General features: G+C 45.1%; 1 protein-coding gene across 1 annotated transcript in view; it reads right to left on the reverse strand.

Moving 5' to 3' along the window:
- Positions 1–19,343, reverse strand: part of LOC142279871 (uncharacterized) — a 153,098-nt gene that overhangs the window by 87,287 nt on the left and 46,468 nt on the right. The window contains exons 2-4 of the mRNA XM_075332706.1: positions 18,758–18,903; positions 13,422–13,525; positions 12,978–13,093 (exon numbers count right to left, since the gene is read on the reverse strand). Of these exons, the coding sequence (XP_075188821.1) occupies positions 12,978–13,093; positions 13,422–13,525; positions 18,758–18,903 (366 nt within the window). The remainder of the gene's footprint in view (positions 1–12,977; positions 13,094–13,421; positions 13,526–18,757; positions 18,904–19,343) is intronic.

A 19,343-nucleotide genomic window follows, 5' to 3' on the forward strand; every position in this document is an offset into this window, starting at 1 on the left:
CTGTGACCAAACCGGGGCTGATCCGTGACGGCTTCTCTCAGTCCACGACTGACTGATCTCTCCATATACAGACACACGACCCAACAGCCAATAGGATCAGAGGCACAGAGAAGCCACCGGGAACGTGCCTCAGAGTAGTCACCCGAGACGCACGGTCCCCCGCCCTGCTCTGCAATGTACCAAACTGTATTTGTGATCTGATCAGCGAGTACAATCTAATCATACATAGTTTTGGGGTCTGCTTTGTTTTTGTTAGCGGCTTTCACACTACGTTTTTTTAACATGCGTCCTGAACGGTTTTTAACGCAAAAACGGATCCAGTGCAAATGCGTTTTCATTTCAATGCATTTGCAATGGACTTGCGACAACATGCGTTCACTTCCGTTTCCGTGCGTTATAATGAGGATCCAGCGACTTGCAGTTTTTTTAACTTTTTTCAAAAACGCTCCTTGTAGTGTTTTTGAGCTGCGTCCAAATACTGCAAAATCACTGGATCCTGACTATACAGCAAACGCATGTGAACGGTGCTATACTGATAGACAGGATCCTGTTTGGCCGAAAACCAGCCTGGCGTGATCAGTCTCTCTCTCTCCGCTCCCCTCTCCTCCTCTCCTCTCCTCCTCTCCGCTCCTCCTCTCCGCTCCCCTCTCCTCCCTGCTTTCCTCCTCCTCTTTTCCTCTCTCCTCCTCCTCCTCTTTTCCTCTCTCCTCCTCCTCTTTTCTTCCTCTCTCCTCCTCCTCTTTTCTTCCATTCTCCTCCTCTTTTCTTCCTCTCTCCTCCTCCTCTTTTCTTCCTCTCTCCTCCTCCTCCTCCTCTTTTCTTCCTCTCTCCTCCTCCTCTTTTCTTCCTCTCTCCTCCTCCTCTTCTTTTCTTCCTCTCTCCTCCTCCTCCTCTTTCTTCCTCTCTCCTCCTCATCCTCTTTTCTTCCGCTCTCCTCCCTCCTCCTCTTTTCTTCCTCTCTCCTCCTCCTCCTCCTCTTTCTTCCTCTCTCCTCCTCCTCCTCCTCCTCTTTTCTTCCTCTCTCCTCCTCCTCCTCCTCTTTTCTTCCTCTCTCCTCCTCCTCTTTTCTTCCTCTCTCCTCCTCCTCCTCTTTTCTCCTCTCTCCTCCTCCTCTTTTCTTCCTCTCTCCTCCTCCTCCTCCTCCTCCTCTTTTCTTCCTCTCTTCTTCCTCTCTCCTCCTCCTCCTCCTCCTCTTTTCCTCCTCCTCCTCCTCTTTTCTTCCTCTCTCCTCCTCCTCTTTTCTTCCTCTCTGCCTCCTCCTCCTCCTCCTCTTTTCTTCCTCTCTCCTCCTCTTTTCTTCCTCTCTCCTCCTCCTCCTCCTCTTCTTTTCTTCCTCTCCTCCTCCTCCTCCTCTTCTTTTCTTCCTCTCTCCTCCTCCTCCTCTTTTCTTCCTCTCTCCTCCTCCTCTTTTCTTCCTCTCTCCTCCTCCTCTTTTTTTCCTCTTTCCTCCTCCTCCTCTTTTCTTCCTCTCTCCTCTTCCTCTTTTCTTCCTCTCTCCTCCTCCTCTTTTCTTCCTCTTTCCTCCTCCTCCTCCTCTTTTCTTCCTCTCTCCTCCTCCTCCTCCTCTTTTCTTCCTCTCTCCTCCTCCTCCTCTTTTCTTCCTCTCTCCTCCTCCTCCTCTTTTCTTCCTCTCTCCTCCTCTTTTCTTCCTCTCTCCTCCTTCTCCTCCTCCTCTTTTCTTCCTCTCTCCTCCTTCTCCTCCTCCTCTTTTCTTCCTCTCTCCTCCTCCTCCTCTTTTCTTCCTCTCTCCTGCTCCTCCTCCTCCTCTTTTCTTCCTCTCTCCTCCTCCTCCTTCTCCTCTTTTCTCCCTCTCTCCTCCTCCTCCTCTTTTCTTCCTCTTTCCTCCTCCTCCTCCTCTTTTCTTCCTCTTTCCTCCTCCTCCTCCTCTTTTCTTCCTCTCTCCTCCTCCTCCTCCTCTTTTCTTCCTCTCTCCTCCTCCTCCTCTTTTCTTCCTCTCTCCTCCTCCTCCTCCTCTTTTCTTCCTCTCTCCTCCTCTTTTCTTCCTCTCTCCTCCTTCTCCTCCTCCTCTTTTCTTCCTCTCTCCTCCTTCTCCTCCTCCTCTTTTCTTCCTCTCTCCTCCTCCTCCTCCTCTTTTCTTCCTCTCTCCTGCTCCTCCTCCTCCTCTTTTCTTCCTCTCTCCTCCTCCTCCTTCTCCTCTTTTCTCCCTCTCTCCTCCTCCTCCTCTTTTCTTCCTCTCTCCTCCTCCTCCTCCTCTTTTCTTCCTCTCTCCTCCTCCTCCTCCTCTTTTCTTCCTCGGTCCTCCTCCTCTTTTCTTCCTCTCTCCTCCTCCTCCTCCTCTTTTCTTCCTCTCTCCTCCTCTTTTCTTCCTCTTTTCTTCCTCGGTCCTCCTCCTCCTCCTCTTTTCTTCCTCTCTCCTCCTCCTCCTCCTCCTCCTCCTCCTCCTCTTTTCTTCCTCTCTCCTCCTCCTCTTTTCTTCCATTCTCCTCCTCTTTTCTTCCTCTCTCCTCCTCCTCTTTTCTTCCTCTCTCCTCCTCCTCCTCCTCTTCTTTTCTCCCTCTCTCCTCCTCCTCCTCTTTTCTTCCTCTCTCCTCCTCCTCCTCCTCTTTTCTTCCTCTCTCCTCCTCCTCCTCCTCCTCTTTTCTTCCTCGGTCCTCCTCCTCCTCTTTTCTTCCTCTCTCCTCCTCCTCCTCCTCCTCCTCTTTTCTTCCTCTCTCCTCCTCCTCTTTTCTTCCTCTCTCCTCCTCCTCCAGGGCAGTGCTAAAGGTTTAGGCAGATATGGAAGAAATCCTGCAGAAGTGATAAGAATTGTTTATTTTTAGCAATTAACAATATGTAAAATGAATGAACTAAAGAGAACTGTAAATCCCATATACATATATTCAGAGCCGCCATTTTCTTCATCACTTTCTTCTGGGTCATGCGCACACTTTTTCCATTTGGCAGGAGGTTTCCCCAAACATCTTGGAGGCCTAACCCCTGATCTTCTGTATACGAGTCTTGTGTGGATCCTTCTGTCAGACAGATGTGATGATGTGAGATCAGCGCTTTGTGGTGGTCGTATCATCACCTCCAGGACTCCTCAGGCTTCATTACACTGAAGATATTTCTTAAAGGGGTTGTCTAGTCTTGTGGTAAAAGTCTGCAGTTGCTCTAGGTGACTGCAGACTTCTGGATCTTGACAGTGTGCACACCGCACACTGTCAGGGATTCTCTACTGGCGAGAGTGTGACGCCCTGGCCTATCAGGTGGTCACAGGGTATTGTGCAATCTGCCCTTCTGTGCAATATCCACCTCCTCCTTCGTTACGGGTCCCTAACAAATGGTGTTGCCAAAACCAGCTAATCAAAATCTTAGGAACACTCTGCACCACACCCACCAGACACACCAGTGGACGGCCTGAGTGGAATAGGGTCGCCCACTTGGGGGGCTGGTTAAGGGGAGGTCAGGAGACAGTCAGAGGAAGGGAGAGTGTAGTGTTGGAGGTGAAAGTGAGAGGAGGTCAGGAGCTGGGCTCCTTGTTATGCCTAGGTGGCAGACGTTGGTCTGGGCCTGGTAGGAGCTGGACCCCCGGTCGCAGGGGATCGTGACAACGGGCACGGCATTGTCGTGGTGGACAGCCGGCGGCCTTGTACCATCACCTGGCTGGGACCAGGGCACGACGGGGTACGTGGACCCTAGGTCAGGGAGTAGCTTCAGGCAACCTTACAATTCGCCCGACGAGAACGGAGCCTTCAAGATCCGTTCTCCACCCGCTCCAAAATCAGGGTACTAGAGCAACGAGGGGGATAGGACTTTCCACAAATACGGCCCAAGAAATCCCAAGCGTGAACCCTGACAGCAAGCTCCCTCAGTTAGCCACACTGGGGAGCGGGACCCGACTAGTTTTAGGCTACGGGGACCAACCAGAAAGAAACAAGATGCTACGGGAAAAGGTCACAGATCAACAGACAACACCAACAGAAATGGGACCCAGGCGTGCTCCCCCTCAGCGGCAGCGGTGTCCAGAACTTTGGTTTACTACAGTTGTCGGTGTCAGCGTTATTGGACTGAGTGAGTACGCAAGTGACCCTTACCTCCCCAACGGCACCTCCCTGTCATCACCACCGAGTCCCGGGAACCCCCCTACCTGTGGAGGGGTTAAACACCTGGCTGCCCACTCCATCACCACCGGGTACTCCAGCCGAAACGGTGGTACTCCATCTTACCACACACCACGGGTGGCGTCACGAACTCTCAATATACCATACCCCCTGTAAATCCCCCCCTTCATTCGAGTGGCCGCGAGACCCCTGGGTCCAGACGTCCCTCGAGCCACCGCGGATCCGAGCAGCTCTGCTGCTTACACGGGGGCGGTACAAGAGCATGACTGCGAGTATGTGATGTGCATACATGCGGTCACATCCCGACAGGACACCCATTTCACCACAAGACCGGACAAGACATTGGCTGGATGTTTGGGGTCCGCTGTCTGGCTGCAGAATAAATGTGGATGACGCCCTGATTTATTAGGCCATGTTCACACGTTCTGTATTTGGTGAGATTTTTACCTCAGTATTTGTAGCCAAAACCAGGAGAGGGTGAAAAACATAGAAATGGTGACCAGTTTCTACTACTGTCCCACTCCCTGGTTTTGGCTACAAATACTGAAGTAAAAAACTGCCCAAATACTGAATGTGTGAACAAAATTTTGACCACGCCCCTAGCCACACCCCCCAGCCACACCCATTTGGCAGTAAGGGTCATTCAGCAGATGCCCCGGACTGTTCATTCATATTCATAGCAGTCAGAATTTTTTTATATTTCTGTGTCACTATATGACATGTTGCTTATTTGTGCCTATCAATCCGTGTTCACACGTTGCATAAATTCTGTTTCTTTTTTTTTCTGTCTGCACCAAACTACACAATAACAATCTTCTCTGTTTTTTCCATTTTGCTGCATTTTTTCTGCCTTTTCTCCATTATTTAATGCGTTTTTGGTTCAGATGTGAATCTGCGTTTTTAACTGTTTTTATGTTCAGAGAAGCTTTTTCCTGCATTTTTTTAAGCTCCACATAGAAACCTCCAGAGAACCCCCCCCCCCCCCCGAAAACCGCAGAATTCAGCGGCGTCTTTTCATGGAATCACATCCACTTTCCTTGGACAATTAAACACAGCAGAATAAATGTGCAAAGAAACAGCAGGAAAAAATGCAGCATTTACACTACATGTGAATATGGACTAATTGTCCAAGCAAAGTGGATGAGACGTCCTGAAATCTCCGCCCCTGGTGCGTGGAAAGACGCCGCTGAACTGTGCGCATTTGGTGTTTCTTTCTTTATAAGCTTCAGGATTCACATCAGCAACAAACATGTATCAAATAAGGGGGACAATGTATAAAAAATACCGCAAACACGCAATAATCAGAGAACATTGTTATTGCACTCTTGGCGCGGACACCTGCAGAAAAAATGCAGCATTTACGCTATGTGTGAACACGGCCTCAGTGATCCATTTTTATTACATTTTTTATGGGTTTTAATAAAGAAAAATAATAAATTGCGCCTTTTTTTTCCCGCCATTTACCGATCCCCATAAATAATCTGATCGCTGTGTTGTTCAGGTCATTACGATTACAGGGACACCAAATATGTCCATGTTATTTGCTGATTTGTGATGTTTATTATTTTATAAAAAAAAGTACAATAAAATTACATTATTCTATTTTTTTTTATTATTTTTAGTAACTTTATTAGAAGAAAAAAAATCCTCTTTTCCTCTCCCTCTAGAATACAGGACATAGAGATGCTGCTCTGTACAATGTAGCTGTGTCCTGTGTAATCTGCTGTGTAAGAGGCTGCATTGTAGGTTCATTTATGTGAAATCCTCCCTCTGACATCATCAATCCTAGTGGCTCAACAGCTAGAGCAGCTAGGAAAGCCAGGAGGCTGCTGGACACAAGTTTTGAACGTTGCTGGTTTGAATCCAAGGTGGTGAAGATAAAAAAAAAAAAATAAATTGTATTTGTATTTTTTTCCTCATTTCTTTATAGTAGTTTTATGGGAACAAACGAATCTGACTCTTTCACCAACATTGAGATACAGTATCTATCTATCTCTATCCCTCTATCTCTCTATCTATCTATCTATCTATCTATGATTCTATCTCTCTATCTATCTATCTATCTATGATTCTATCTATCTATGATTCTATCCCTCTATCTATCTATGATTCTATCTCTATCTATTATCTGTCGTGTATCTATATATCCCTCTATCATCCATCCCTCTATCATCCATCCATCCCTCCCTCTATCCCTCCTTTCATCCCTCTATCCCTCCATTCATCCCTCCTTCTATCCCTCCATTCATCCCTCCATTCATCCCTCTATCATCCATCCATCCCTCCCTCTATCCCTCCCTCAATTCATCCCTCTATCATCCATCCATCCCTGCCTCTATCCCTCCATTCATCCCTCTATCCCTCCATTCATCCCTCCCTCTATCCCTCCATTCATCCCTCTATCATCCATCCATCCCTCTATCCCTCCATTCATCCCTCTATCATCCATCCCTCCCTCTATCTCTCCATTCATCCCTCCATTCATCCCTCTATCCCTCCATTCATCCCTCCATTCATCCCTCTATCATCCATCCCTCCCTCTATCCCTCCATTCATCCCTCCATTCATCCCTCCTTCTATCCCTCCATTCATCCCTCTATCATCCATCCATCCCTCTCTCTATCCCTCCATTCATCCCTCCATTCATCCCTCTATCATCCATCCATCCCTGCCTCTATTCCTCCATTCATCCCTCCCTCTATCCTTCCATTCATCCCTCTATCATCCATCCATCCCTGCCTCTATTCCTCCATTCATCCCTCCCTCTATCCCTCCATTCATCCCTCCTTCTATCCCTCCATTCATCCCTCTATCATCCATCCATCCCTGCCTCTATCCATCCATTCATCCCTCTATCCCTCCATTGATCCCTCTATCCCTCCATTCATCCCTCCCTTTATCCCTCCACTCATCTCTCCATTCATCCATCCATCCCTCCCTCTATCCCTCCATTCATCCCTCTATTATCCATCCATCCCTGCCTCTATCCCTCCATTCATCCCTCTATCCCTCCATTCATCCCTCCATTTATCCCTCCATTCATCCCTCCTTCTATCCCTCCATTCATCCCTCCCTCTATCCCTCCATTCATCCCTCTATCCCTCCATTCATCCATCCATCCCTCCCTCTATTCATCCATCCATCCCTCCCTCTATCCCTCCATTCATCCCTCTATCATCCATCCATCCCTGCCTCTATCCCTCCATTCATCCCTCCCTCTATCCCTCCATTCATCCCTCTATCCCTCCATTCATCCCTCCTTCTATCCCTCCATTCATCCCTCCTTCTATCCCTCCATTCATCCCTCTATCCCTCCATTCATCCCTCCTTCTATCCCTCCATTCATCCCTCTATCATCCATCCATCCCTCCCGCTATCCCTCCATTCATCCCTCCATTCATCCATCCCTCCATTCATCCCTCCATTCATCCATCCCTCCATTCATCCCTCCATTCATTCATCCCTCCATTCATCCCTCCATTCATCCATCCCTCCATCCATCTTTGCAGCTGAATAACCTGCTTCTGGTGTCTCACCTGCAGTATAGAGGTCAAGATAACAAAATCTTCCTATTGCTTTCAATAGAGGCAGTAGGTCAGTGGTAAAGCTGCTGCCTTTGAAACAATGAACTCACAGTTCCACGAGTTCGAGTCCCGGCCACCCCGAAAATCCAGAGCGGATGATAATTTAATTTATTCACTCCACTGAGGGGAGGAGCCGGGACATCAGCTGTGAGCCGCGGGAGTGCGGGACAGCCCTGATAAATCGTGCAAATCCCGCAGAATCCGGGACGGTTGGGAGGTATGCAAAATGGAGTCCGACTAGGGTATTAGTGTAGCATGTGTCCACCTCTACAAAATGGTGTCCGACTAGGGTATTAGTATAGCATGTGTCCACCTCTACAAAATGGTGTCCGACTAGGGTATTAGTGTAGCATGTGTCCACCTCTACAAAATGGTGTCCGACTAGGATATTAGTATAGCATGTGTCCACCTCTACAAAATGGTGTCCGACTAGGGTATTAGTGTAGCATGTGTCCACCTCTACAAAATGGTGTCCGACTAGGGTATTAGTATAGCATGCGTCCACCTCTACAAAATGGTGTCCGACTAGGGTATTAGTATAACATGCGTCCACCTCTACAAAATGGTGTCCGACTAGGGTATTAGTGTAGCATGTGTCCACCTCTACAAAATGGTGTCCGACTAGGATATTAGTATAGCATGTGTCCACCTCTACAAAATGGTGTCCGACTAGGGTATTAGTGTAGCATGTGTCCACCTCTACAAAATAGTGTCCGACTAGGGTATTAGTGTAGCATGTCTCCACCTCTACAAAATGGTGTCCGACTAGGGTATTAGTGTAGCATGTGTCCACCTCTACAAAATGGTGTCCGACTAGGGTATTAGTGTAGCATGTGTCCACCTCTACAAAATGGTGTCCGACTAGGGTATTAGTATAACATGTGTCCACCTCTACAAAATGGTGTCCAACTAGGGTATTAGTATAGCATGTGTCCACCTCTACAAAATGGTGTCCGACTAGGGTATTAGTGTAGCATGTGTCCACCTCTACAAAATGGTGTCCGACTAGGGTATTAGTATAGCATGTGTCCACCTCTACAAAATGGTGTCCGACTAGGGTATTAGTATAGCATGTGTCCACCTCTACAAAATGGTGTCCGACTAGGGTATTAGTGTAGCATGCGTCCACCTCTACAAAATGGTGTCCGACTAGGGTATTAGTATAACATGCGTCCACCTCTACAAAATGGTGTCCGACTAGGATATTAGTATAGCATGTGTCCACCTCTACAAAATGGTGTCCGACTAGGGTATTAGTGTAGCATGTGTCCACCTCTACAAAATGGTGTCCGACTAGGGTATTAGTGTAGCATGCGTCCACCTCTACAAAATGGTGTCCGACTAGGATATTAGTATAGCATGTGTCCACCTCTACAAAATGGTGTCTGACTAGGGTATTAGTGTAGCATGTGTCCACCTCTACAAAATGGTGTCCGACTAGGGTATTAGTGTAGCATGCGTCCACCTCTACAAAATGGTGTCCGACTAGGGTATTAGTATAACATGCGTCCACCTCTACAAAATGGTGTCCGACTAGGATATTAGTATAGCATGTGTCCACCTCTACAAAATGGTGTCCGACTAGGGTATTAGTATAGCATGTGTCCACCTCTACAAAATGGTGTCCGACTAGGGTATTAGTGTAGCATGCGTCCACCTCTACAAAATGGTGTCCGACTAGGGTATTAGTATAACATGCGTCCACCTCTACAAAATGGTGTCCGACTAGGATATTAGTATAGCATGTGTCCACCTCTACAAAATGGTGTCCGACTAGGGTATTAGTGTAGCATGTGTCCACCTCTACAAAATGGTGTCCGACTAGGGTATTAGTGTAGCATGTGTCCACCTCTACAAAATGGTGTCCGACTAGGGTATTAGTGTAGCATGTGTCCACCTCTACAAAATGGTGTCCAACTAGGGTATTAGTATAGCATGTCTCCACCTCTACAAAATGGTGTCCGACTAGGGTATTAGTGTAGCATGTCTCCACCTCTACAAAATGGTGTCCGACTAGGGTATTAGTGAGGCATGTGTCCACCTCTACAAAATGGTGTCCGACTAGGGTATTAGTGTAGCATGTGTCCACCTCTACAAAATGGTGTCCGACTAGGGTATTAGTGTAGCATGTGTCCACCTCTACAAAATGGTGTCCGACTAGGGTATTAGTATAACATGTGTCCACCTCTACAAAATGGTGTCCGACTAGGGTATTAGTATAGCATGTGTCCACCTCTACAAAATGGTGTCCGACTAGGGTATTAGTGTAGCATGCGTCCACCTCTACAAAATGGTGTCCGACTAGGGTATTAGTGTAGCATGCGTCCACCTCTACAAAATGGTGTCCGACTAGGGTATTAGTGTAGCATGCGTCCACCTCTACAAAATGGCGTCCAACTAGGGTATTAGTATAGCATGTGTCCACCTCTACAAAATGGTGTCCGACTAGGGTATTAGTGTAGCATGTGTCCACCTCTACAAAATGGTGTCCGACTAGGGTATTAGTATAGCATGTGTCCACCTCTACAAAATGGTGTCCGACTAGGGTATTAGTGTAGCATGTGTCCACCTCTACAAAATGGTGTCCGACTAGGGTATTAGTGTAGCATGCGTCCACCTCTACAAAATGGTGTCCGACTAGGGTATTAGTGTAGCATGCGTCCACCTCTACAAAATGGTGTCCGACTAGGGTATTAGTGTAGTATGTGTCCACCTCTACAAAATGGTGTCCGACTAGGGTATTAGTATAGCATGTGTCCACCTCTACAAAATAGTGTCCGACTAGGGTATTAGTGTAGCATGTCTCCACCTCTACAAAATGGTGTCCGACTAGGGTATTAGTGTATCATGTGTCCACCTCTACAAAATGGTGTCCGACTAGGGTATTAGTGTAGCATGTGTCCACCTCTACAAAATGGTGTCCAACTAGGGTATTAGTGTAGCATGTGTCCACCTCTACAAAATGGTGTCCGACTAGGGTATTAGTGTAGCATGTGTCCACCTCTACAAAATGGTGTCCGACTAGGGTATTAGTGTAGCATGCGTCCACCTCTACAAAATGTTGTCCGACTAGGGTATTAGTATAACATGTGTCCACCTCTACAAAATGGTGTCCGACTAGGATATTAGTATAGCATGTGTCCACCTCTACAAAATGGTGTCCGACTAGGGTATTAGTGTAGCATGTGTCCACCTCTACAAAATAGTGTCCGACTAGGGTATTAGTGTAGCATGTCTCCACCTCTACAAAATGGTGTCCGACTAGGGTATTAGTGTAGCATGTGTCCACCTTTACAAAATGGTGTCCGACTAGGATATTAGTGTAGCATGTGTCCATCTCTACAAAATGGTGTCCGACTAGGGTATTAGTGTAGCATGTGTCCACCTCTACAAAATGGTGTCCGACTAGGGTATTAGTATAGCATGTGTCCACCTCTACAAAATGGTGTCCGACTAGGGTATTAGTGTAGCATGTGTCCACCTCTACAAAATGGTGTCCGACTAGGGTATTAGTGTAGCATGTGTCCACCTCTACAAAATGGTGTCCGACTAGGGTATTAGTGTAGCATGTGTCCACCTCTACAAAATGGTGTCCGACTAGGGTATTAGTGTAGCATGCGTCCACCTCTACAAAATGGTGTCCGACTAGGGTATTAGTATAGCATGCGTCCACCTCTACAAAATGGTGTCCGACTAGGGTATTAGTATAGCATGCGTCCACCTCTACAAAATGGTGTCCGACTAGGGTATTAGTATAACATGCGTCCACCTCTACAAAATGGTGTCCGACTAGGGTATTAGTGTAGCATGCGTCCACCTCTACAAAATGGTGTCCGACTAGGGTATTAGTGTAGCATGCGTCCACCTCTACAAAATGGTGTCCGACTAGGGTATTAGTGTAACATGCGTCCACCTCTACAAAATGGTGTCCGACTAGGGTATTAGTGTAGCATGCGTCCACCTCTACAAAATGGTGTCCGACTAGGGTATTAGTGTAGCATGCGTCCACCTCTACAAAATGGTGTCCGACTAGGGTATTAGTATAACATGCGTCCACCTCTACAAAATGGTGTCCGACTAGGGTATTAGTATAGCATGTGTCCACCTCTACAAAATGGTGTCCGACTAGGGTATTAGTGTAGCATGCGTCCACCTCTACAAAATGGTGTCCGACTAGGGTATTAGTATAACATGCGTCCACCTCTACAAAATGGTGTCCGACTAGGATATTAGTATAGCATGTGTCCACCTCTACAAAATGTTGTCCGACTAGGGTATTAGTATAGCATGTGTCCACCTCTACAAAATAGTGTCCGACTAGGGTATTAGTGTAGCATGTCTCCACCTCTACAAAATGGTGTCCGACTAGGGTATTAGTGTAGCATGTGTCCACCTCTACAAAATGGTGTCCGACTAGGGTATTAGTGTAGCATGTGTCCACCTCTACAAAATGGTGTCTGACTAGGGTATTAGTGTAGCATGTGTCCACCTCTACAAAATGGTGTCCGAATAGGGTATTAGTGTAGCATGTGTCCACCTCTACAAAATGGTGTCCGACTAGGGTATTAGTGTAGCATGTGTCCACCTCTACAAAATGGCGTCCGACTAGGGTATTAGTGTAGCATGTGTCCACCTCTACAAAATGGTGTCCGAATAGGGTATTAGTGTAGCATGTGTCCACCTCTACAAAATGGTGTCCGACTAGGGTATTAGTGTAGCATGTGTCCACCTCTACAAAATGGTGTCCGACTAGGGTATTAATGTAGCATGTGTCCACCTCTACAAAATGGTGTCCGACTAGGGTATTAGTATAGCATGTGTCCACCTCTACAAAATGGTGTCCGACTAGGGTATTAATGTAGCATGTGTCCACCTCTACAAAATGGTGTCCGACTAGGGTATTAGTTTAGCATGTGTCCACCTCTACAAAATGGTGTCCGACTAGGGTATTAGTATAACATGCGTCCACCTCTACAAAATGGTGTCCGACTAGGGTATTAGTGTAGCATGTGTCCACCTCTACAAAATGGTGTCCGACTAGGGTATTAGTATAACATGCGTCCACCTCTACAAAATGGTGTCCGACTAGGGTATTAGTATAACATGTGTCCACCTCTACAAAATGGTGTCCGACTAGGGTATTAGTGTAGCATGTGTCCACCTCTACAAAATGGTGTCCCACTAGGGTATTAGTGTAGCATTTTGTAGAGGAGGACACATGCTACACTAATACCTCCATTGTGTGTGACCCCCCACTCCTCCTACCCAGGAGCAAACTCCCAGAGGTCACTGCAGCCTCCTAAGATGGGTCCTCCTCCACATATGGACTCACCGTGATCTGCGGCCCCAATATCCTCCACCTCCGGGAGCTTCCGCTCCGTCACTTTGTCCTGCGTCTCCGGCTGAACGCGTTCTGCAGTGAATGTGGTCCCCCCATCGTCCGCAGCACTGCACAGACAGGAGAAAGATGGCGGAATCACTGCGGCTGTGTATGATTGTCAGGACATGCTGGGAGCTGTAGTCACACAATGGTTGATGATACAGACGTCCGAGGCTGCGGTGCTACAGATGAGGAGCAATGCTATATGGCCATAGTTATCCCTACACACAGGTGCAGGACGCTGCGGACCCCGCAGACCACCCGCTTCATCAGCTTCATGAACCAGTGTCAGTGTGACCGCATGATTTCATGGTGGGATATTTCTGCTGTGACCATACAGAGCAGAAAATACAGAAAAATAAAGGATATATGGAAGAAATAAAATACCGCCCTCACCTGTCCTGGACAAACGAGGAAGGCGTCATCTCTGGCGTATACTGCAGCGAGGACACGGACTTGTTCCCCATAGAATACCGCGACTGAGAAAGGCAGAGCCATCCCTGAGAACGACACAGGGCATAGAATACCGATTATATCTGTAATAATACCGCCAGATATACATATAATACCGTCACACACAGATATGTATAATACTACCACATACAGTTAGGTCCAGAAATATTTGGACAGTGACACAAGTTTTGTTATTTTAGCTGTTTTCAAAAACATGTTCAGAAATACAATTCTATATATAATACCGGCTGAAAGTGCACACTCCCAGCTGCAATATGACAGTTTTCACATCCAAATCGGAGAAAGAGTTTAGGAATCATAGCTCTGTAATGCATAGCCTCCTCTTTTTCAAGGGACCAAAAGTAATTGGACAAGGGACTCTAAGGGCTGCAATTAACTCTGAAGGCGTCTCCCTCGTTAACCTGTTATCAATGAAGTAGTTAAAAGGTCTGGGGTTGATTACAGGTGTGTGGTTTTGCATTTGGAAGCTGTTGCTGTGACCAGACAACATGCGGTCTAAGGAACTCTCAATTGAGGTGAAGCAGAACATCCTGAGGCTGAAAAAAAAGAAAAAATCCATCAGAGAGATAGCAGACATGCTTGGAGTAGCAAAATCAACAGTCGGGTACATTCTGAGAAAAAAGGAATTGACTGCTGAGCTTGGGAACTCAAAAAGGCCTGGGCATCCACGGATGACAACAGTGGTGGATGATCGCCGCATACTTTCTTTGGTGAAGAAGAACCCGTTCACAACATCAACTGAAGTCCAGAACACTCTCAGTGAAGTAGGTGTATCTGTCTCTAAGTCACCAGTAAAGAGAAGACTCCATGAAAGTAAATACAAAGGGTTCACATCTAGATGCAAACCATTCATCAATTCCAAAAATAGACAGGCCAGAGTTACATTTGCTGAAAAACACCTCATGAAGCCAGCTCAGTTCTGGAAAAGTATTCTATGGACAGATGAGACCAAGATCAACCTGTACCAGAATGATGGGAAGAAAAAAGACTGGAGAAGAAAGGGAACGGCACATGATCCAAGGCACACCACATCCTCTGTAAAACATGGTGGAGGCAACGTGATGGCATGGGCATGCATGGCTTTCAATGGCACTGGGTCACTTGTGTTTATTGATGACATAACAGCAGACAAGAGTAGCCGGATGAATTCTGAAGTGTACCGGGATATACTTTCAGCCCAGATTCAGCCAAATGCCGCAAAGTTGATCGGATGGCGCTTCATAGTACAGATGGACAATGACCCCAAGCATACAGCCAAAGCTACCCAGGAGTTCATGAGTGCAAAAAAGTGGAACATTCTGCAATGGCCAAGTCAATCACCAGATCTTAACCCAATTGAGCATGCATTTCACTTGCTCAAATCCAGACTTAAGACGGAAAGACCCACAAACAAGCAAGACCTGAAGGCTGCGGCTGTAAAGGCCTGGCAAAGCATTAAGAAGGAGGAAACCCAGCGTTTGGTGATGTCCATGGGTTCCAGACTTAAGGCAGTGATTGCCTCCAAAGGATTCGCAACAAAATATTGAAAATAAAAATATTTTGTTTGGGTTTGGTTTATTTGTCCAATTACTTTTGACCTCCTAAAATGTGCAGTGTTTGTAAAGAAATGTGACAATTCCTACAATTTCTATCAGATATTTTTGTTCAAACCTTCAAATTAAACGTTACAATCTGCACTTGAATTCTGTTGTAGAGGTTTCATTTCAAATCCAATGTGGTGGCATGCAGAGCCCAACTCGCCAAAATTGTGTCACTGGCCAAAGATTTCAGGACCTAACTGTATACACATAACACAGCCAGACACTGAGATATGATCCAACCAGACAGTGAGATGTTATATATAATACTTCTAGATATACACATAATACCGCCAGACCCTGAGATATCATGTAGAATACCACCAGAAATACACATAATACCGCCAGACACTGAGATATCATGTATAATACCACGAGATATACACATAATAGCACCAGACACTGTGATATCATGTATAATACCGCCACATATACACAAAATACCACCAGACACTGAGATATCATGTATAATACCGCGAGATATACACATAATACCAGACACTGAGATATCATGTATAATACCGCCAGATATACACATAATACCAGACACTGAGATATCATGTATAATACCGCCAGATATACACATAATACCAGACACTGAGATATCATGTATAATACCGCCAGATATACACATAATACCACCAGACACTAAGATATCATGTATAATACCGCCATATATACACAATACCACCAGACACTGAGATATCATGTATAATACCGCCAGATATACACATAATACCAGACACTGTGATATCATGTATAATACCGCCACATATACACATACCACCAGACACTGAGATATCATGTATAATACCGCCACATATACACATAATACCACCAGACACTGAGATATCATGTATAACACCGCCACATATACACATAATGCCACCAGACACTGAGACATCATGTATAATACCGCCAGATATACACATAATACCATCAGACACTGAGATATCATGTATAATACCGCCACATATACACATAATAGCACCAGACACTGAGATATCATGTATAATACCGCCACATATACACATAATAGCACCAGACACTGAGATATTATGTATAATACCGCCACATATACACATAATACCACCAGACACTGAGATATCATGTATAATACCGCCACATAAAGACATACCACCAGATACTGAGATATCATGTATAATACCGCCAGATATACACATAATACCACCAGACACTGAAATATCATGTATAATACCGCCACATATACACATAATACCACCAGATACTGAGATATCATGTATAATACCGCCAGATATACACATAATACCACCAGACACTGAGATATCATGTATAATACCGCCAGATATACACATAATACCACCAGACACTGAGATATCATGTATAATACCGCCACATATACACATAATACCACCACACACTGAGATATCATGTATAATACCGCCAGATATACACATAATACCACCAGACACTGTGATGTCATGTATAATACCGCCAGATATACACATACCACCAGACACTGAGATATCATGTATAATACCGCCAGATATACACATAATGCCACCAGACACTGAGATATCATGTATAATACCGCCAGATATACACATAATACCATCAGACACTGAGATATCATGTATAATACCGCCATATATACACATAATACCACCACACACTGAGATATCATGTATAATACCGCCATATATACACATAATACCACCACACACTGAGATATCATGTATAATACCGCCAGATATACACATAATACTACCAGACACTGAGATATCATGTATAATACCGCCAGATATACACATAATACCACCAGACACTAAGATATCATGTATAATACCGCCATATATACACAATACCACCAGACACTGAGATATCATGTATAATACCGCCAGATATACACATAATACCAGACACTGTGATATCATGTATAATACCGCCACATATACACATACCACCAGACACTGAGATATCATGTATAATACCGCCACATATACACATAATACCACCAGACACTGAGATATCATGTATAACACCGCCACATATACACATAATGCCACCAGACACTGAGACATCATGTATAATACCGCCAGATATACACATAATACCATCAGACACTGAGATATTATGTATAATACCGCCACATATACACATAATAGCACCAGACACTGAGATATCATGTATAATACCGCCACATATACACATAATAGCACCAGACACTGAGATATCATGTATAATACCGCCACATATACACATAATACCACCAGACACTGAGATATCATGTATAATACCGCCACATAAAGACATACCACCAGATACTGAGATATCATGTATAATACCGCCAGATATACACATAATACCACCAGACACTGAAATATCATGTATAATACCGCCACATATACACATAATACCACCAGATACTGAGATATCATGTATAATACCGCCAGATATACACATAATACCACCAGACACTGAGATATCATGTATAATACCGCCAGATATACACATAATACCACCAGACACTGAGATATCATGTATAATACCGCCACATATACACATAATACCACCACACACTGAGATATCATGTATAATACCGCCAGATATACACATAATACCACCAGACACTGTGATGTCATGTATAATACCGCCAGATATACACATACCACCAGACACTGAGATATCATGTATAATACCGCCAGATATACACATAATGCCACCAGACACTGAGATATCATGTATAATACCGCCAGATATACACATAATACCATCAGACACTGAGATATCATGTATAATACCGCCATATATACACATAATACCACCACACACTGAGATATCATGTATAATACCGCCAGATATACACATAATACCACCAGACACTGTGATATCATGTATAATACCGCCATATATACACATACCACCAGACACTGAGATATCATGTATAATACCGCCAGATATACACATAATGCCACCAGACACTGAGATATCATGTATAATACCGCCAGATATACACATAATACCATCAGACACTGAGATATCATGTATAATAAAGCCACATATACACATAATACCGCCAGACACTGAGATATAACGCATAATACCGCCAGATATACACATAATACCATCAGACACTGAGATATCATGTATAATACCGCCAGATATACACATAATACCACCAGACACTGTGATATCATGTATAATACCGCCATATATACACATACCACCAGACACTGAGATATCATGTATAATACCGCCAGATATACACATAATGCCACCAGACACTGAGATATCATGTATAATACCGCCAGATATACACATAATACCATCAGACACTGAGATATCATGTATAATAAAGCCACATATACACATAATACCGCCAGACACTGAGATATAACGCATAATACCGCCAGATATACACATAATACCATCAGACACTGAGATATCATGTATAATACCGCCAGACACTGAGATATAACGCATAATACCGCCAGACACTGAGATATAACGCATAATACTGCCAGATATTCAAATAATATCGCCAGACACTGAGATATCATGTATAATACTGCCACATATACACATAATACCGCCAGACACTGAGATATCATGTATAATACCGTCAGACACTGGGAAATGAGATATAACACCACCGGTGTAGCTGTATATCCGTGTATGAGACGAGCGCTCATCACTCACCTCCTCTATGACACCGTTCAGACATTGTCTCTTCTCCTTCAGATCTTCCAGGTCGTCCATCACTCTCAGGATCAGCCGATCCAGACGCTGATTCACGTCCTCCAGAGTCTCATCCACAGAAGGCGCCATGTTTGTGGTGGAGGAACCTGAGAAGAAGCGTGAAAACTGATGTACAAATACATGTATCAGCTGTGTATCTAATCCTCTCCTGTGTGATATAGTCTTCTGAGCTGTGTATCTAATCCTCTCCTGTGTGATACTGTCTGCTGGGCTGTGTATCTAATCCTCTCCTGTGTGATACTGTCTGCTGAGCTGTGTCTAATCCTCTCCTGTGTGATACTGTCTGCTGAACTGTGTATCTAATCCTCTCCTGTGTAATACTGTCTGCTGAGCAGTGTATCTAATCCTCTCCTGTGTGATGCTGCCTGCTGAGCTGTGTATCTAATCCTCTCCTGTGTGATACTGTCTGCTGAGCAGTGTATCTAATCCTCTCCTGTGTGATACTGTCTGCTGAGAAGTGTATCTAATCCTCTCCTGTGTGATACTGTCTGCTGAGCTGTGTATCTAATCCTGTCCTGTGTGATAC

This window comes from Anomaloglossus baeobatrachus, unplaced genomic scaffold (assembly GCF_048569485.1).
Source record: "Anomaloglossus baeobatrachus isolate aAnoBae1 unplaced genomic scaffold, aAnoBae1.hap1 Scaffold_442, whole genome shotgun sequence".
Classification (NCBI taxonomy): domain Eukaryota; kingdom Metazoa; phylum Chordata; class Amphibia; order Anura; family Aromobatidae; genus Anomaloglossus; species Anomaloglossus baeobatrachus.